At 49.8% G+C, this 16,061-nt stretch overlaps 1 protein-coding gene across 1 annotated transcript in view; it reads left to right on the top strand.

The window, feature by feature from the left end:
* Positions 1-396: 396 nt before the first annotated feature.
* ROR2 (receptor tyrosine kinase like orphan receptor 2) overlaps positions 397-16,061 on the top strand; it is a gene marked incomplete at both ends in the record, with an annotated part of 178,736 nt that continues 163,071 nt past the window's right edge. The window contains one exon of the mRNA XM_081104226.1: positions 397-484. Within this exon, the coding sequence (XP_080960352.1) occupies positions 397-484 (88 nt within the window). The remainder of the gene's footprint in view (positions 485-16,061) is intronic.

Here is a 16,061-nt window from a genome sequence, read left to right on the forward strand (position 1 = left end):
GGCGGGAGCGGGAGGCAAGTCCCCGGACGAGCGGCGCCCCGGGTCCGGGCCCCCAGCTTCCCGCGCGCCACGCCCGCCGCCGGCGCGTCCCTCCGGCAGGGGGCGCCTGCCGGGCCTCGCTCTGCCCATCGGGGCGGGCGAGCGGGGACCCTGCCTCCTGCGCGCCCGCGGTCCGCCCCTCGCGCTCGTCCCGGCGGCCGGACTGCCCAGCCCGCGTCCCCGAGCCCTGCCGTCCGCCCGCGCCGCGCCCGGAGAGGAGGCGACCACGAGTTCCTCGAAAGGGACCATCTTGCGAAAAGCCCCGGAGAAAGGCCACGGACGCGCGGCCGACAGGGGTGGTGGCTCCCGGCCCCCCGCGCCGCGCCGGCCCCCCGCCCGGCCCCCACTGCCCGCGGCATGGCCCGGGGCCCGGCGCTGCCGCTGCTGTGCGCCCCGGCCGTCTGGGCGGCCACCGCGCTCCTGCTCCTCGCGCCCCGGACCGCAGGTAGGACCGTGCGCCGCGGGGCTCCTGGCTGAGCCCGTCCCTTCCGCTCCCGGGCCCGCCGCCCGCCGCCCGGGTGCTTTCCACTCGGCGCGCCCCGGGCCGGCGGAGTGTTTCCAGAGGCCGGCGGCGCCGCGGGGAGCCCTTCGCCGGTTTCCAAGGGTCGAGAGTGGGAACGCGGCCCGGCCCGGGCCCTCAGACGTGGCCCGTGCTTCTCCGGACTGACTCGGCCTCTTCCCCGAGGTTCTCCCCGCGCCCCGGGAAGCGGGCTCCCGACCCCGCCGCTCGGTTGAGCGGGGCTTCGGCTTCCCTTTTGTTGGCCCCTTCCCCTCCCCCACCGCCGGGAGGTGGCCGAGGCGGCGCGTCCTGTGCTGGGGGGTCGGCGGCCCCTGGGTGGTCTCGGACCACCTTCGGGCCTCACCCCAGGATCCGGGACGAGGCGCACAGCTGGAGGGACCGGCCCGGCTCCCGGGTGGCACTGTCCTCAAGGGGCACCCCCTGTCCCGGGAGGCCCCGCGGGAGCTCCGCGGCGCGTAGGACCTGCCCCGAGTTCACCGGCGCTGGAGGGAGCGGCCTGGGTGCCGGAGGGGGAGGTGCGCTCGCTCTTGCCGTCCAGACCCAGGGAGCACCCGGCCCCTGCACCGCGCGGCCGGATGCGGGGTATCCTGCCGGCCTGGGGCAGGCGCAGGGCTCCGGGTCGGCGGTTTGCAAGCTGAAGTTCGCCTTAAGTCCTAAAATCTGAGCCGCCTCCTTACACGCAAGTAGGTCTCAGGGTCGCCCACCGCACTCTCGGTGCCCCACCCCGCATTCCTCCGCGCGGGCGAGAATCCGGGGACCCCGCCGTGTGGGGCTCGGCTCCTCCCGCGCCTGCTGCGCGCCCGGGGCCAGTCCCCCGACAGGCGTGCTGGGCAGCCTCCCCGGGCGTGTGGGCCGGAGCAGATGCCGACTCCGTCGGACACGCCTGGTCCCTGGACGGGCGAAGCGGGTGCGGTAACGTTGCGGTCTCTCAAACACCCCCGCTCGCGGCGCGCGGCGAACTGGTGAGTAACGCGCTCCATTCGCAGTTTGAGGCTCAGACATCCCTGTGCCCGCCAGGACGCTTCTCCCTTTCGAGTGGGGGGTTCCTTTGCGGTGCTGCTGGCTGGGTGGGTGTGGGTGTGGGTGTGGGTGTGGGACCGACTCCGGGACGCCAGGTGCGGGGCGTGGGACGCCAGGGGGCGGGAGTGTGCGGGGCGGGGGGGCTTCCGTTGCTTTTTCGGGGGCGGGGGCGGGCTCAGGGCTGGAGGGGGGCGTGTGGGAAAGGGCGATGAGGCTGCTGCTTACATCAAAGTTGTAACTAGAACAGGAAAGTGGCTCGCGTTTCGGGCGCCGTGGTTTCTTCGTTTCCAGTTGAGTTTAAGAAATCTCTGAGGAACGAAGCAATCCTGTGTCATTTTCGCTAACTTTTGAATCCTGTGTGGAGGCAATTTTATTTTTCCAGTAATATAATAGTAGGCTCTCTTGGGGGAGGGAATAGGAAAGCTTAAACAGCTTTCTCTCCTGGAATTATCTGAAAATTCAAAGAATATGGTCATATTCAAAATATGTATCAGTTTTACGATTACGGAGATTTGGGTTTTTGGCATCTTTTCTGCTGTGACGATGAATCCATATAATTTGAGTGTGTTTTGTACACGAAAAGTAAGTTACTGTGTAAGAACATGGGAAGGTTATGTGAAAAGGATTTAGAAGTTCTTTTCTCCCTTTCCATGGAAGGCTCTGCTCCAAGCAGACAAATCCCTGACGGGACTGTGCTCCCCGCTTCGGTGGATGAGCTGGGAGGGGGGTTTCGGGGTCGCCCTCTCCCCATTTGACAGTGAAGTGTTTACTTCTGGCCCGGATCCCTGGCGTGATGGTCATAATAAACAATGATAGTGACCCACTTGGAAGTAAATGAAAACATCTTGAATAAGAAAGACTTCGTGGAGAAAGAACAGTTTTTATGTATGCAGCAAGGCAACATGTTTTTCTTATTATGGCCGTGTACCAAGCGAAGAAGCAGCGCGCGTTGGAAATGTTTCAGTGTTTAATGGTGAGAGCGAGTTTAACCCTCACGTCTGCTGGATAAAGAATGCCATCCTGAGGCTGAGCACTGCCCATCTGTGCGACATCCGGTCTAAGCTCTCGGCCCAGCAGCGGGTGACTGGAGGGGGCTGGTGGGGCTGAACTTCCCATGAGTGCGGTGCTGGTTAGAGCACTCCCGAATTCTGCTTATTTTGCATGCAAAAAGCAGCGTCGGCCCAGAAGTGCTCATTTACGGGGCAGGTTTTGGTGACAGTGACCTGCAGATTTAGGAGGCACCCTGGAGTAACACTTCTGTTTTTATTGGTAAACCCTCCTATTGTTTGGTTAAAGGGCAGCTCTAATTGGTACTTGTAAGTCATTGTTTGTTAGGGTGTGACTTGCCTTGTTTTACCCTCGGAGACAGGTAAGCCTGGCAGAGTTGGAATTTTCCCCTGACCTTTTTTGGGGGAATCTTTTCCCTGACATCAATGGAATGAAAATGCCGGAGTAGGGGAACAGCCTGTCTGACAGGGAGGGAAGATGAATCCCCTAAAGCCAGGTTTCAGCGGGAGAAGTGGCACTCCTTTAAAATGCATTCCAGGGGAGGCCAGGATGTGGAAAATCATCATTATCATTGGAATGGAACTGGGTGTGAAAGGCCGGGCCTCCTCTGCAGAGCCCGCACCAGTCTGATTAGGCACAGGAAATTTGTGTGCTGTAGTGCTGCCCCGGGGAGCTCTAATTACACTAATTCCAAGTGTAGTCAGGGCAAAGAAAGTGGGCTACGAAGTGTTACCCCTCCCCCCAGGTTCATCACCGGCTTCCAATGCCCGCGGCCTTTTGATGTTTATCTGGTCCGTTTCCTGGGGACCTGGAGGGGGCTTGTGCCCCACCCCCAAGCTGGTGGTTACCACGTGGAGAAGGGCTGGACTAAGGTGGGCTTACCTGCTGTGGCTCCAGCAGGAGGGGTGCCTTACAGGCCGTGACTGTGCCTGGTGAAGAGAGTGAAGATGTTAACTCGAGGCATTGAGGTGTCTCCTTTTTTGGAGACGGCAGTGACCACCAGTGGATCCCTTGAATACCATGCCCGAGAGGTTTCAGAGTGAGGGGGCAGCACTTTGCAGAGGGCGCATTCGGTGCGGTGAAGTCCGCGTTTTGTGTGGCCAGTAGCATTTTCATGAAGGGCTCTTTGGGCTGAAACGACTGGTTCTGGAAACCGCTTCCCAGGGAGCCTTCCTGGGGCCTTGGTTTCGGCGGTTTGATGGCAGCGCTGCACCAGAGTCAGTTCAGCACACAGGAGGGCAGCTGGAGTTCTGAAGTGAAAACCAGAGCAAAACAAGGAGCGTGGCCCGTCGATGATGGCGGCACCGACCGGTTTGCGCCAGCCTCCTCCTTCTAGTGTGTATGCAGCTGGTTTGATGGAGCAGTTTGCCAAATTGGAAATAAGGGTGAGATGGCGCTGGTTCAATGTGCATTTGTCATAAAATATGTCTGGGGTGTGATCTGCTTACAATCATATTAACAGAGTGGCCAAGGAATTGCTGAACAATGCTGGAAGATTTCTGAAAGCTTTTCAGAAATTGGGAATTGTGTTGGTGTGGTTAGCTCCGTTGTTGGGATTTCTGGCTTTTTATTTTTGTAACTTATCTCTGAAAGAATAAAAATATTCAAAGCCAAAGGGAAGGAAATAATTACAGAAAAATCTAGCCTAATTGGAATAAGTGGCTTATCCCCTACGAAGTCTTAAGTTCCAGTGGGAGGTAGTGTGTGTCTTTGTCGTTGGAATGAGCTTCAGTAAGCACCCTGTCAAGCTTGAGATGTTATCTGGGGAGAAGTATCTGCTTTTTCAAGTCCCCGGGAGTGGGGGAGGGTTTCCCCAACCCTTAAATGCTCCCTCACTATGGTTTCCACACCCCCTCCTCCTGGAGGGCCAGCTAACCAGCCTGCAGCTAACTTGTAGAAGTCCTCCCTGCAGACTTGTGCGGTGGACTGTGGCCGCCACCAGGCACATATAGCTGTTTAGGTTAAAGTTAATTAAGCTGAACGAACTAGTTGCATTTCTTTAGTTGCCTGTGGCAGTTGGCTGACATCGCTGCAGAAGCTCTGTCCGCCACCACTCTTGTCACTGTTGCTTCAGGGACATCTCCCAAAATTGGGAGCAAGGAGGGACTTCCTGATGTTTGCTTAGAGTTTTGTTTGTTGATTGTGGGAGATTTGAAGGAAAAAATGAACTGGATTAACTCCGATCTGTGGAACCAGAGGGCCCTGCTGGTGTGATGACCAAGGCCAGGAAACCGGAGCTATAGGGAATGAGTAGGGTCGGGGGTCCCTGAGGAACTGGGTGGGGACAGAGGAGTTCCATCTAGAATGTGAGCAGCCACAAATGGCACTCTAGAGGGGGCAGGCAGGGAGCGAGGAAGCTTCCGGCACAATTTCTGGGTCACATCCCCCCTTGGTAAAGTCTGCCGTGTAGCCCTGTCAATCATAGAGTGTTATTTTGTGTTTTTGACACGTATAGAACATTGGGAAATAACATTTGGAAATTGGGAATTTTCTTTCTGACAGTGAAATAGCACCCAGATCACCATATCATCAACTTTTATAACATGGGGCTGGTTTCCAGAGCAATTTAAAATAGTGAAAAATCGAGCACCACAATAATTCTATAGGAAGAGATGGTGACCAGGTGTGTGCTTGTCTTAAAGAGGTGAGGGGTGGGCGGAGGACAGGATTGGAGAGATGGCTGGTTGTGCATCTGCTTATTTTTAAAAAAGAAACATAAAGGAGCAACCAGAAAGTGACGTCAGTGCTCATCTTCATTAGTGCATATGCATGATAGCATTATTAGGTGTATGCGTAAGTAGAGCCTGCTAACCACTTTTAAGTGCACAACGCAGTGGCATTCAGTGTATTCACGTTGTTCTGTCACCATCTCCACAACCGTCTCCAGAACTTTTCTCTTCTTCCCAAACTGAAACTGTCCCCGTTAAACACGAATTCCTAGTCCCTCTCCCCTGACCCACGGCACCCCCCCCCACCCCCCCCCCCCGCCGCCATTTTCTGTCTGTGTGAGTTTGACTACTCTGGGCACCTCAGAGAGAGTGGAGTCACACTGTATTTGCTCATTTGTGCCTGGCTTTCCCTTAGCATAGCGTTTCCAGGGTTCATCTATGCTGTAGCATGTGTCAGTCCTTAACTTGTTAAAGGCTGAATAGTATTCCATTGTGTGAGTACACACATCTCTCACACACCATATGTGTAGCACATTTTGTTTTCCGTCTGTTGGCAGATGTTTGGACTGTTTCCACCTTTTGGGTATTGTGAGTAATGCTGTTATAAGGTGTCTGTTTGAATCCTGCTTTCAGTCTTTTGGGTATACACACAGAAGTAAAATTGCTGGATTATATGGTAATTCTATTTTTAATTTTTAAAAAATATATTTTATTGATTTTTTTACGGAGAGGAAGGGAGAGGGATACAGAGTTAGAAACATCGATGAGAGAGAAACATCGACCAGCCTCCTCCTGCACACCCCCCACTGGGGATGTGCCTGCAACCAAGGTACATGCCCTTGACCGGAATCGAACCTGGGACCCTTGAGTCCGCAGGCTGATGCTCTATCCACTGAGCCAAACCGATCAGGGCTATTTTTAATTTTTTGAGGAGCCACCATACTGCCAACACTTGTTATTTTCTGTGTTATTGATAACAGCCACAGTGAGTGTGAGGTGCTATCTCATTGTGGTTTTGATTTGCATTTCTTTAGTGACGAGTGATGTTGAGCATCTTTTTGCATCAGCTGTATGTATTTCGTGACCAACTATATATATATAAAAGTCTAAGCAACCATTATGACCAAACAACCGGAACGACTGGAATGCCTGGAGCGATCAGACGACTGGCCGGTAGCTATGATGCGCGCTGACCCAGACCTTACTGCTGGGGCCCTGACAGCCCCGAATCTGGTTCACCCGCACCCCGGACCCAGACAGAAGGGAGGAGGGAGCCTGATTCCTTAGGGAATTGGCTGTTGGTTAGCTTGCTGTTGGGGCCAACCTCCAGCGGTCCCTCCCTGTGGCAGGCTGACCGCCCCTGATCAGCCTCGATTGCTGGCTAGGCCGAGGGACCCCACCCATGCAAGAATTCGTACACCAGGCCTCTAGTTTGTATATATTCTTGGAGAAGTGTCTCCAGATCCTTTGCCCATTTTTAAATCAGATATTTTTGGTTGAGTTATAGGACTTCTATATATTCTGGATATTAACTCCTTATTAGATAAATGATTTATACATATTTTCTGTGGGCTGCTTTTCCACTCTGTTGATAATGTCCTTTGATGCACAAAAAGTATTTAATTTTAATGAATCCAATTTACCTATTATTTTCTTGTTTTATCTGTGCTTTTGGTGTCACATCCAAGAAATAATTACTAAGTCCAAACTCATGAAGTGCCTCCCTGCCCCCCCCCCCCCACCCTGTTTTCTTCTAAAAGTTTCATAGTTTTAGCTCTTGTGTTTAGGTCCTTAGTTTATTTTGAGTTAATTTTTGTATATGGTGTTAGGTAAGGATCCAACGTCATTCTTTTGCATGTGGATGTCCAGTTTTCCCAGCATCCTTTGTTGAAAAGACTGTTCTATCTTCCTTGACTTGTTTCAGCACCTTTGTCATTTGCCACAGATGTACCGATTATCCGTGGGCTCGCTATTGCAGTGGTCTGTGTGTCTGTCCTTATGCCACTTTTTTGATTACTGTAGCTTTGTGAGGTATGTTTTGAAATCAGAAGTTTGAATCCTTCAACTTTTTCTTTTTCTAGGTTGTTTTGACTATTTGGGAGCCCTTAAAACGCCATATGAATGTTAGGGAGGATTTTCTATATCTGCAGAAACGTCATTGGGATTTTGGTAAGGATGGCACTGAACCTGTCGATGGCTTTGCATAGTACGGGCATCTTCACAAGTCTTCTCGCCCACAAACATGATGTCTGTGCATTTAGACCTTTACTTTCTCTCAGTGTTTTGTAGTTTTCAGTGTACAGATCTCTCACCCACTTCATTAGATTTGTTCCTAGGTATATTCTTCTTTTTGATGTTATTGTGAGTGGAAATGTTTTCTCAATTTCCTTTTCAGATCGTTCTTTGTTAATGTATAGCAAGCAATGCAACGGATTTATTTTGTTTTTAATTAACAGGTCTGGCTAGGAAAGAATTCAAAGCCAAGGCCCAAACTCTAAGAGGACATTTACTGGGCAAATCACAGAGATATAAAAAGTAATTCATAAAAGAAGTGGGCTTAGGAAACAGGTCATAGAGGTAAAAGAAGGGTCCTAGGAGCCTGAGAGTGAAGAAGCTAATGGTAACTGCGGAAGCAGACTCTTGTGGTTAGCGGTTGCCGACCGGTGGTCCGTGGAGCACGGGTGGTCCGTGAAGTCCGAACGGTTGGCGACCGCTGCTCATGGCGACACAAACCAGCAGGCCTAGGTGGAGGCGCTTCTTCCCCCTCCCGTTCCCCCTCCCCCCTCCCTCTTCCCTTTCCTTAGAATATGTTGATTTTAGAGGGAAGAGATTGAGAGATTGAGAGATTGAGAGATTGAGGGAGAGGGAGGGAGGGAGGGAGGGAGAGAGAGAGAGAGAGAGAGAGAGAGAGAGAGAGAGAGAGAGAGAGAGAAACATTGATGTGAGAGACACATTGATCAGCTGGATTGAACCTACAATTTAGGTATGTGTGAGGAAATACTCACCTGTCTGAATTCAAAGGATGGACTTGGAGACAGGAAATATGGCGAAAATGAGACGTTTAATAATATAGTCTCGAGAATGGGTGTCTTTGGTGACAGGCACAAGGTGATCTTATCCTGTTAGGTGGCAAGGCGATATTGATCCTATTGCCCGTGAGTCCCTCCTATCGTTCCTCATTGGCTGAGTACTGTGGAGTTTACAGCCTATCCCAACGACACCTAGGTCTTGTTGTCTCCTGTTGGGTTATTTAAAAAAAATGGGCTGAGGCTTTTTCTAGTTGCCTCCATCTCCCTTTGTGCAGAGTGGGATTCCAGGAGGGCCTGTGCTCCGTTGAGGACTCGCCGATGGCATCATTGGAGCCTCCGGTAAAGCTGCATGTGGACGCATGTTATGCAAAAGCGTCTCCAAGTTTACGCTCCTGCGTGTATTCTTTGCACAGAGGTTCTGCTGAGCAGGTTCTTGCTCTTAGGAAGTGCACCCAGGTGTTCCGGGGGGGAAGGGCGTGACCTCTGCAGTCTCCTCTGAGAGAGTGCAGAATAAAGACGGGGCGAGGGGTTTCTGGGTCCCACCTCCCGCGGGACTCTGGTCCTGGGTCTCACGCGATTTCGTGCGCTGGGCCCCTAGTTTTAAAGTAAAGAACTTAAAGTGTTGAATGGTACAAATGTGTGACTGTAGCCAGTGGAGTCAATAATAGAGTTTAGTGAATTCTCTTAGAAGAAAGACTCACATGGTTATACTTTTATTGGAAATGGTGTCAGACCTCACACAGGGATGGGGAGGGTGGGGTCCGCATGTCTCTGAGGACAGACAGCATTTGAGGGACGGGACTCAGAATCATGGATCTTAATCTCGTGTCTGGGTCACCGGGACTTCTCACACATCTTTGCCTTTTCTTCTGGAAGACGTCACGTGGATGTGAAGGTAGAGTGGTGCTGCTTCCCCAGCCTCAGCGGACACCAGGCCCGATAGGGCTGCACCATCCCCTGGCCCACGTGTGAGACCTAGGCAGCCGCCATGTTTTACCTGGAAACGCTGCAGCACGAGGGGGAAGAACTGGTTTCCACAAAAGCGCAATGCTGTTCTCACAGGCCTCATAGGCAAGGGTGCCGGACCCCCAGGCCTGCCTGCCTTTCACACTGCTTCCTTCAGGGCAGTGGGAGGCCAGGTGCACCCACCAACCTTGGTTTTTATTGCCAGAACAGCCTTCAGTCAGACCCTGGGTTTTCCCTTGGGCCTGGGCTCCACATTCCAGCAGGTGCGGAGGCCCAGGGACCCTCCCCCACTTGCAGGAGGGCTGAAGGGCTGCATAAGAGGGTCCCATAGAGCTCGACCTAATCCAGCTCTTCCAGGTCTCTTTATTCCGACCCCCTCTTTCCGGGTGTGCTCTACTGCCTCCGCCACCCCCACGAGAAGTGTTCTGCAGTGGCCCGTGGAGGGGTCATTCTCCACCATTCTCGGGGCCCTGGACTTATTAAAACCAGGGGTCCTGAGGGGTAGAAAGGGAGGGAGGAAGGCATGTTAGCTTTCAGGTGCGTGCTGCCCCTCCCCCTTGGTGCGTGCTGCCCCTCCCCCTTTGCAGCAACAAAAGACTCGGGTTTGTGCTCCCTGTGGAGGGTTTGGCATCCCCCTTGGAAATTCAGATCGACGGATGGAGAGAATGTGTTCACAGCATACAAGACAGATGAAGGGGCTTTGTAAATAATTCATAATATGAATAACAAAAATAAGTGCCCCAATTAAAAGAGGGGCACAGGGTAAAGCAGGCAGTTTGCAGAACAAAAAGTACAAAAGGGCAAACATTGAGGAAAAGAGTTTGGGCTTATTAGGATTTAAGAAAGTGCAAATTATAATAGAGTAACACCAGTGTTCTGAGTTTTGACGGCAAGCTAAGTGGAGGAGGAGGCATGTGTCAGGGTGATGTGGGGAGCACAGCATTGCGGTGTGACATTGTCTGTTAACATTTAAAAACACATATTCCGTTGCCTGCTCTGAAAACAGCATATGTGCCCGGGGGCATGCTGCTCCCTGCTGCACTGTTTCTAATGGTGCGAAACTGGAAGCAGTGGTCTGTCTTTTAAAGGGAACCCTAACCGGCTCCGTCTCAACTATGGATTATTATGCAACAACTAAATGAATTTGGAGACCTGTGGATGCCACCAGAGGGAAATGTCAAAGAGATTTAGGGTGGGGAGAAGGTTGCAGAAGGATATGTGTTGCACAGGATTGATCTAAACAGTCCCACCTCCTCGCCCATTTCTGTGGAGATACCTAAAGCAGCATACGGGAGAGAGTTAAGAGGATGTTGAGGTGGAAATATGATTGGAGCCGCCTTTCAGAATTTACAGTTTCATAGATATGAAGATACAGAGAACAAACTGATGTGCCAGAGGGGAGGGGCTTGGGTAAATGGATGGAAGAGGGGAAGGAGATGAAGATGTGAAAACTTCCAGTTATAAAATAAGTCACTGGTATGTAATGAACAGCACAGGGAATATAGTCACACAGTTATTAGATATTATTGACTGATGGTGACCACTTTATAAGACATATAAACCCTGAACCACTATGTTATATACCTGAAACTAATATAATATGGTATGGTAAAGGTACAAGCTTTTATTTATAAGCTAGGTACTAACAATGCAATACACAACATGATGACTGTTAGCACTGCTGTGGTAGCTGGAAAGTTGTTAAGAGAGTTAATCCTAAGAGTTCTCATGACAGGGAAAATGGTTTTCTTTATTTGATTTTTCTTTTTATTGTATCTCTATGAGATGATGGATGCTAACTCAATGTACTGTGGTAATCATTTCACAATATATGTAATTCAAACTGTTGTGCGGTACATGTTAAGCTTATCAGTGATATACATCAATTATATCCCAGTAAAACTGGAAAAGAATTTTAAAAACCACCCTGAATTTACAGTTTCAAGTTTTTATGGCTTAAGTCATTACTTAATGACTATGAAAAAATTTGTTTTTTATTGATTTCAGAGAGAAAGGTAGAGGGAGGGGTAGAGAGATAGAAACTCAATGATGAGAGAAACAATGATTGGCCGGGGATCGAGCCTGCAGCCTGAGCCTGGGCCCTGACAGGGAATCAAACAGATGACCTCTTGGTGCCTGGGACAGGGCTCAACCACTGAGCCACACCGGCCAGGCGTACTTACTGACTTTTTAGGAAGAGAATATGATACTGTTATAGACTGAATTGTGTTTCCTTCCTCCAGGAAAGATACGTTAGAGCCCTAACTCCCGGTACTTCAGAACGTGACCTTACTCGGACAGGTCTTTACACGTTAAGACGAGGTCACTGGGGACCCTGATCCAGTTTGACTGTGTCCTCACAGAAAGGGGGAAATGGACACAGGGCCTGGCACGCACCGAGGGAAGACGATGTGAGGCCACAGAAGGCCGCCTGCAAGCAAGGAGGGAGGTCTCAGGAGAAACCAGTCCTGCCCCTGATCTCCGACTTCCAGCTTCAGAACCAGGGCATGAAGTGGCCGTCGTTTAAGCTGTCTTGGCTGTGGTGCTTTGTGAAGGCAGCCCTAGCTGACTCATACTTACATGCATGCTAATCAGGTATTCTTTTTCTTTTTCTTTTTTTAAAAGGTCAGAGCAAGGCAACTTTATTGACTCATTTTGTAATGAAAGCAACAATGAAAAACACACTCAGAGCAGTGAGACATTTCTCAAGCAGGGAAAAGTGCGGCTCCTTTCATAGCCTTTGCTAAAATGAGCAGTCTGAAAAGGCAAAAACGACAGGGAAGGTTAAAAACACTGTTGAGCTCATTTCTAAGACATCTGTAGGAAAAAGACGACCTTACTGGACTCTGAAAAGGAGGCTTTCGCAGCAGAGACCTCTCCTTTATTGAAATGAGGTCTCACATCAAGGATTATCTTGGCAACAGTGACCAGTTGACATTTCCGGGATGCCAGCTGTGGAAACGGCTTTGTGGCTGGTTGAAGAGGCAGGTTCCAAAAGCAGTGGGAAGTCACCTCTAATTATATCAGGCTTGAGTCCTGACCATGGACTTGATTGGTGAACGGTTCACAGCAGGACTTCTACAAGCTACAAGCGCTGTTGGCAACTTGATCTACACTGGTCTGTTGTCCATGCTTCCCTTTTGGTTTTGTTTTTTGTATTTTTTTCTATTGATTTTATTTTTGGAGCATCTGCAAAGGAATTTGATAAAAAAAGGTTCCACTGCTAACCCCTTCTACCTTCTACACACATCACCCCTTCTGGGACTTGTGTGTAGCTAACGGGCTGGGCCCAGGGCTGGGAGAGCTCTCTGTGCGCCCACGGTCCGGCATGGAGAGTCCATCCTGGAGAGCTTGGCATCAGAGGGTGTCCTTCCCCCGGGAGAGCTTTGGGCTGGCGGTGCTGCTGTGAACCGCGCTGGCCAGCCCTGGGTGGCCTCTGGGCACTTCTGTGCCGCCGGCCCCCTTTCCAGGCCTTCTCTTCAAGGGTCATTGGTCAGCCACCCATCTGCCTCTCCACCTTCCTCCCGCTGATTGCCAGCCTCTCCGGGGGGGAGTTGAGCCTCAGAGCAAGTGAGGTGGCCCCTCTGTGAGGGAGCTCCAAGATGCCAGGCTCCACCCAGCCTCGTTTCCCTCAGGGAAGCCTGGGGAACAACAGAAAGAAAACCCAAGGAGAGCAGACATGTTTGGGAGCTGGGATTGTGGGCTGTCAGCCTGTTCATTTACCTGGTCTGGGGGCCTTTGAAGCAGGAGGCCACTGGGCTCCTGGAAGGCCCGCACAGTGGGAGGCCGGGGAAGTGCTACTTGGAGAGGAAGCAGGCTCCCGAGGGCTGGCTAGGGAAGTGTATTTTTCTGTCCTTGGCACTTCCTTCACTTCTACCGTGTTTCCAAGCCTAGGCATAGCTCTCTACCAGCCGCAGGTTCCCATGGACAGAAAAAAGCATTGACCCGGGCTGGCCTAGGGGAGCTTTTGTGGATATGGGGGCAGGGAGCGTGGCCAGCTGCTCATAGGAGAGGCTGCTAGTGCAGGCACCTTTGGATGCTGGAGAGTGGGGTGTACATGGGTCACGCAGAGGGAAGAGTTAGGAGTGGGTACACTAGCATATATGGGTGTCAGCGTGCACCCAACTGGTTCTCAGAACTGACTGGATGGTTTGGATCACAACGATATGGTGATTCTGATATGTCAACAGATGGATGTTGGTGCCAATTCAGTGCCAATGGGAAACCCCAATTTGGGGTGCAGTGCCAGGTATAGCAGGAAACTCTTCCGTGCAAACAGCTCAATTACAAAGCAGCACAGCTATGGGGCAGCCCTAGGGCAAGGCTCCCTCCAGCAAACAGCTCTGCTCTGCTCCCCTGGCTTAGGTGTTTCAGCTCCAGCAGGGGAAACACAGTCCTCAGTCCTTGGTGGAAAGGGATGGGATGCTCTCTGAGCCAAAGGGGCTGGTCCCTGATTGGCCCATCCTTATGCAAATGAGGACTCCTAATCCTCATAGCTTGATTGGTTCAAGAGCACTGTTCTGATTGGTCAGGATGGAGCTGCTGTGATTGGTGAGTGAAGATGCTGATGGGGCTATCGGTGCATAGCTCTGGACAGGGAAAGCTTTCCTCCTATTGGTTAAAATGTAGTTTCAGGAACTCCTTTACAGGGCTGGCTCAGCGGCAGGCGCACACTGTGGGAGGGCAGTTCAGTGGCTTCTCCCTCAAGTGTGGTTTGCCAGAGGCCCTGTGTAGAAGCGGCTGCTAGGCTCTGTTTTAAAAATGTGAGCTCAGTTAGCCACCAGGCGTCCCTTTTAGTAGATACCTTCTTTCTAGGGTCCACAGACACAACCTTCTGTTGCATCAATAATGGCCCAACATGTAGTTGTTTTGTAGGTAAGCTTCAGCCAGCTATTTCAAAGTATACTATTTTCCTTCATTATTTGCAAAATTCAGTATGTCATTATCATTTATTTTGCAAGAAGGGAAATCCATTGTTTCACAAGGCAGACTCAGGCATAATTACCTCTAATTATACAAGTGTTTTCAGAGTTCAAATAAGGTTCACCTACTTTTTTTTTCTTGCTTTGCTAAACTAAGTCCACTTCTTTTTCTTTCTTTTTTAATAATAATAATAAAACCCAAAATAGTCCAGTTTTTTTTCTAGTTGAGTAGCAAAAATTTTCATGGGGTCTAAAAGCCAGGCTAACAGAAAACAAAAGAAAAAGAAAGAATGAATGCTAAGTGTGGATATAAGTTGATCTGCCCAGGATTAATTTTTTAAAAATGCCATGAGTGTTGGAGTGTGTGTTGGGTGGTGGGGGTGGGTCCTCACGGTACTAAGGGAGCTTTGTCTTGGGCTCAATAACCTATTTATAAATGCAAGCATTTACTTAAAATTTATTATGTGAAAATGCACACAAAACAATACTATATACTTTCTGGGTTGTTTGTTTTTTTTTGTTTTTGTTTTTTTTTTGTAGGCAAATACTTCCAAGAGGCCCCGCCTAGCACTGGGTGTGATCAAAGACACTTCATTTAGCTTTGTCTGTAATATTTTAATTTTTTTTTTTTTTAGTAAATCTTTATTGTTCAGATTATTACATTTGTTCCTCTTTTTTTCCCCCCATAGCTCCCCTCCACCCAGTTCCCACCCCACCCTCTGCCCTTACCCCCCACTGTCCTCATCCCTAGGTGCACAATTTTTGTCCAGTCTCTTCCCACATCTCCCACACCCCTTTCCCCACCAAGAATAGTGAGTCCATTCCCTTTCTATGTCCCTGATTCTATTATAATCACCAGTTCATTCTGTTCATCAGATTATTTATTCACTTGATTCTTAGATTCACTTGTTGATAGATGCATATTTGTTGTTCATAATTAGTATCTTTACCTTTTTCTTCTTCTTCCTTTTCTTAAAGGATACCTTTCAGCATTTCATATAATACTGGTTTGGTGGTGATGAACTCCTTTAGCTTTTCCTTATCTGTGAAGCTCTTTATCTGACCTTCAATTCTGAATGATAGCTTTGCTGGATAAAGTAATCTTGGTTGTAGGTTCTTGGCATTCATCACTTTGAATATTTCTTGCCACTCCCTTCTGGCCTGCAAAGTTTCTGTTGAGAAATCAGCTGACAGTCGTATGGGTATTCCCTTGTAGGTAACTGAGTTTCTTTCTCTTGCTGCTTTTAAGATTCTCTCTTTGTCTTTTGCTCTTGGCATTTTAATTATGATGTGTCTTGGTGTGGTCCTCTTTGGATTCCTTTTGTTTGGGGTTCTCTGTGCTTCCTGGACTTGTAACTCTCTTTCTTTCACCAGGTGGGGGAAGTTTTCTGTCATTATTTCTTCAAATAGGTTTTCAATATCTTGTTCTCTCTCATCTTCTGGCACCCCTATAATTCTCATGTTGGTACGCTTGAAGCTGTCCCAGAGGCTCCTTACACTATCCTCGTATTTTCGGATTCTTTTTTCATTTTGCTTTTCTGGTTGGGTGTTTTTTGCTTCTTCACATTTCAAATCTTTGACTTGATTCTTGCGCTCCTCTGGTCTGCTGTTGGGAGTCTGTATAATATTAGTTATTTCAGTCAGTGTATGCTTAATTTCTAGTTGGTTCTTTGTCACAACATCAAGGGTCTCATTAGATTTCTTGAGGATCTCAATAACTTTATCGGCGGCTTCTAGACAGTTCTTGAGAGACCTTAAAAGTGTGGTTATGAACTCAATATACTCCATTGACAGTTTTGTCCTGTTTCTTTGTCTCCGCATTTTTTATGCTTTCTTGGTGCACCCCCTAGTGGTCTTTGTGCACAGTCTTGTTGTAGTTAAGCCTTGA

This window comes from Myotis nattereri, assembly GCF_964212035.1.
Source record: "Myotis nattereri genome assembly, chromosome: 12".
Lineage (NCBI taxonomy): Eukaryota > Metazoa > Chordata > Mammalia > Chiroptera > Vespertilionidae > Myotis > Myotis nattereri.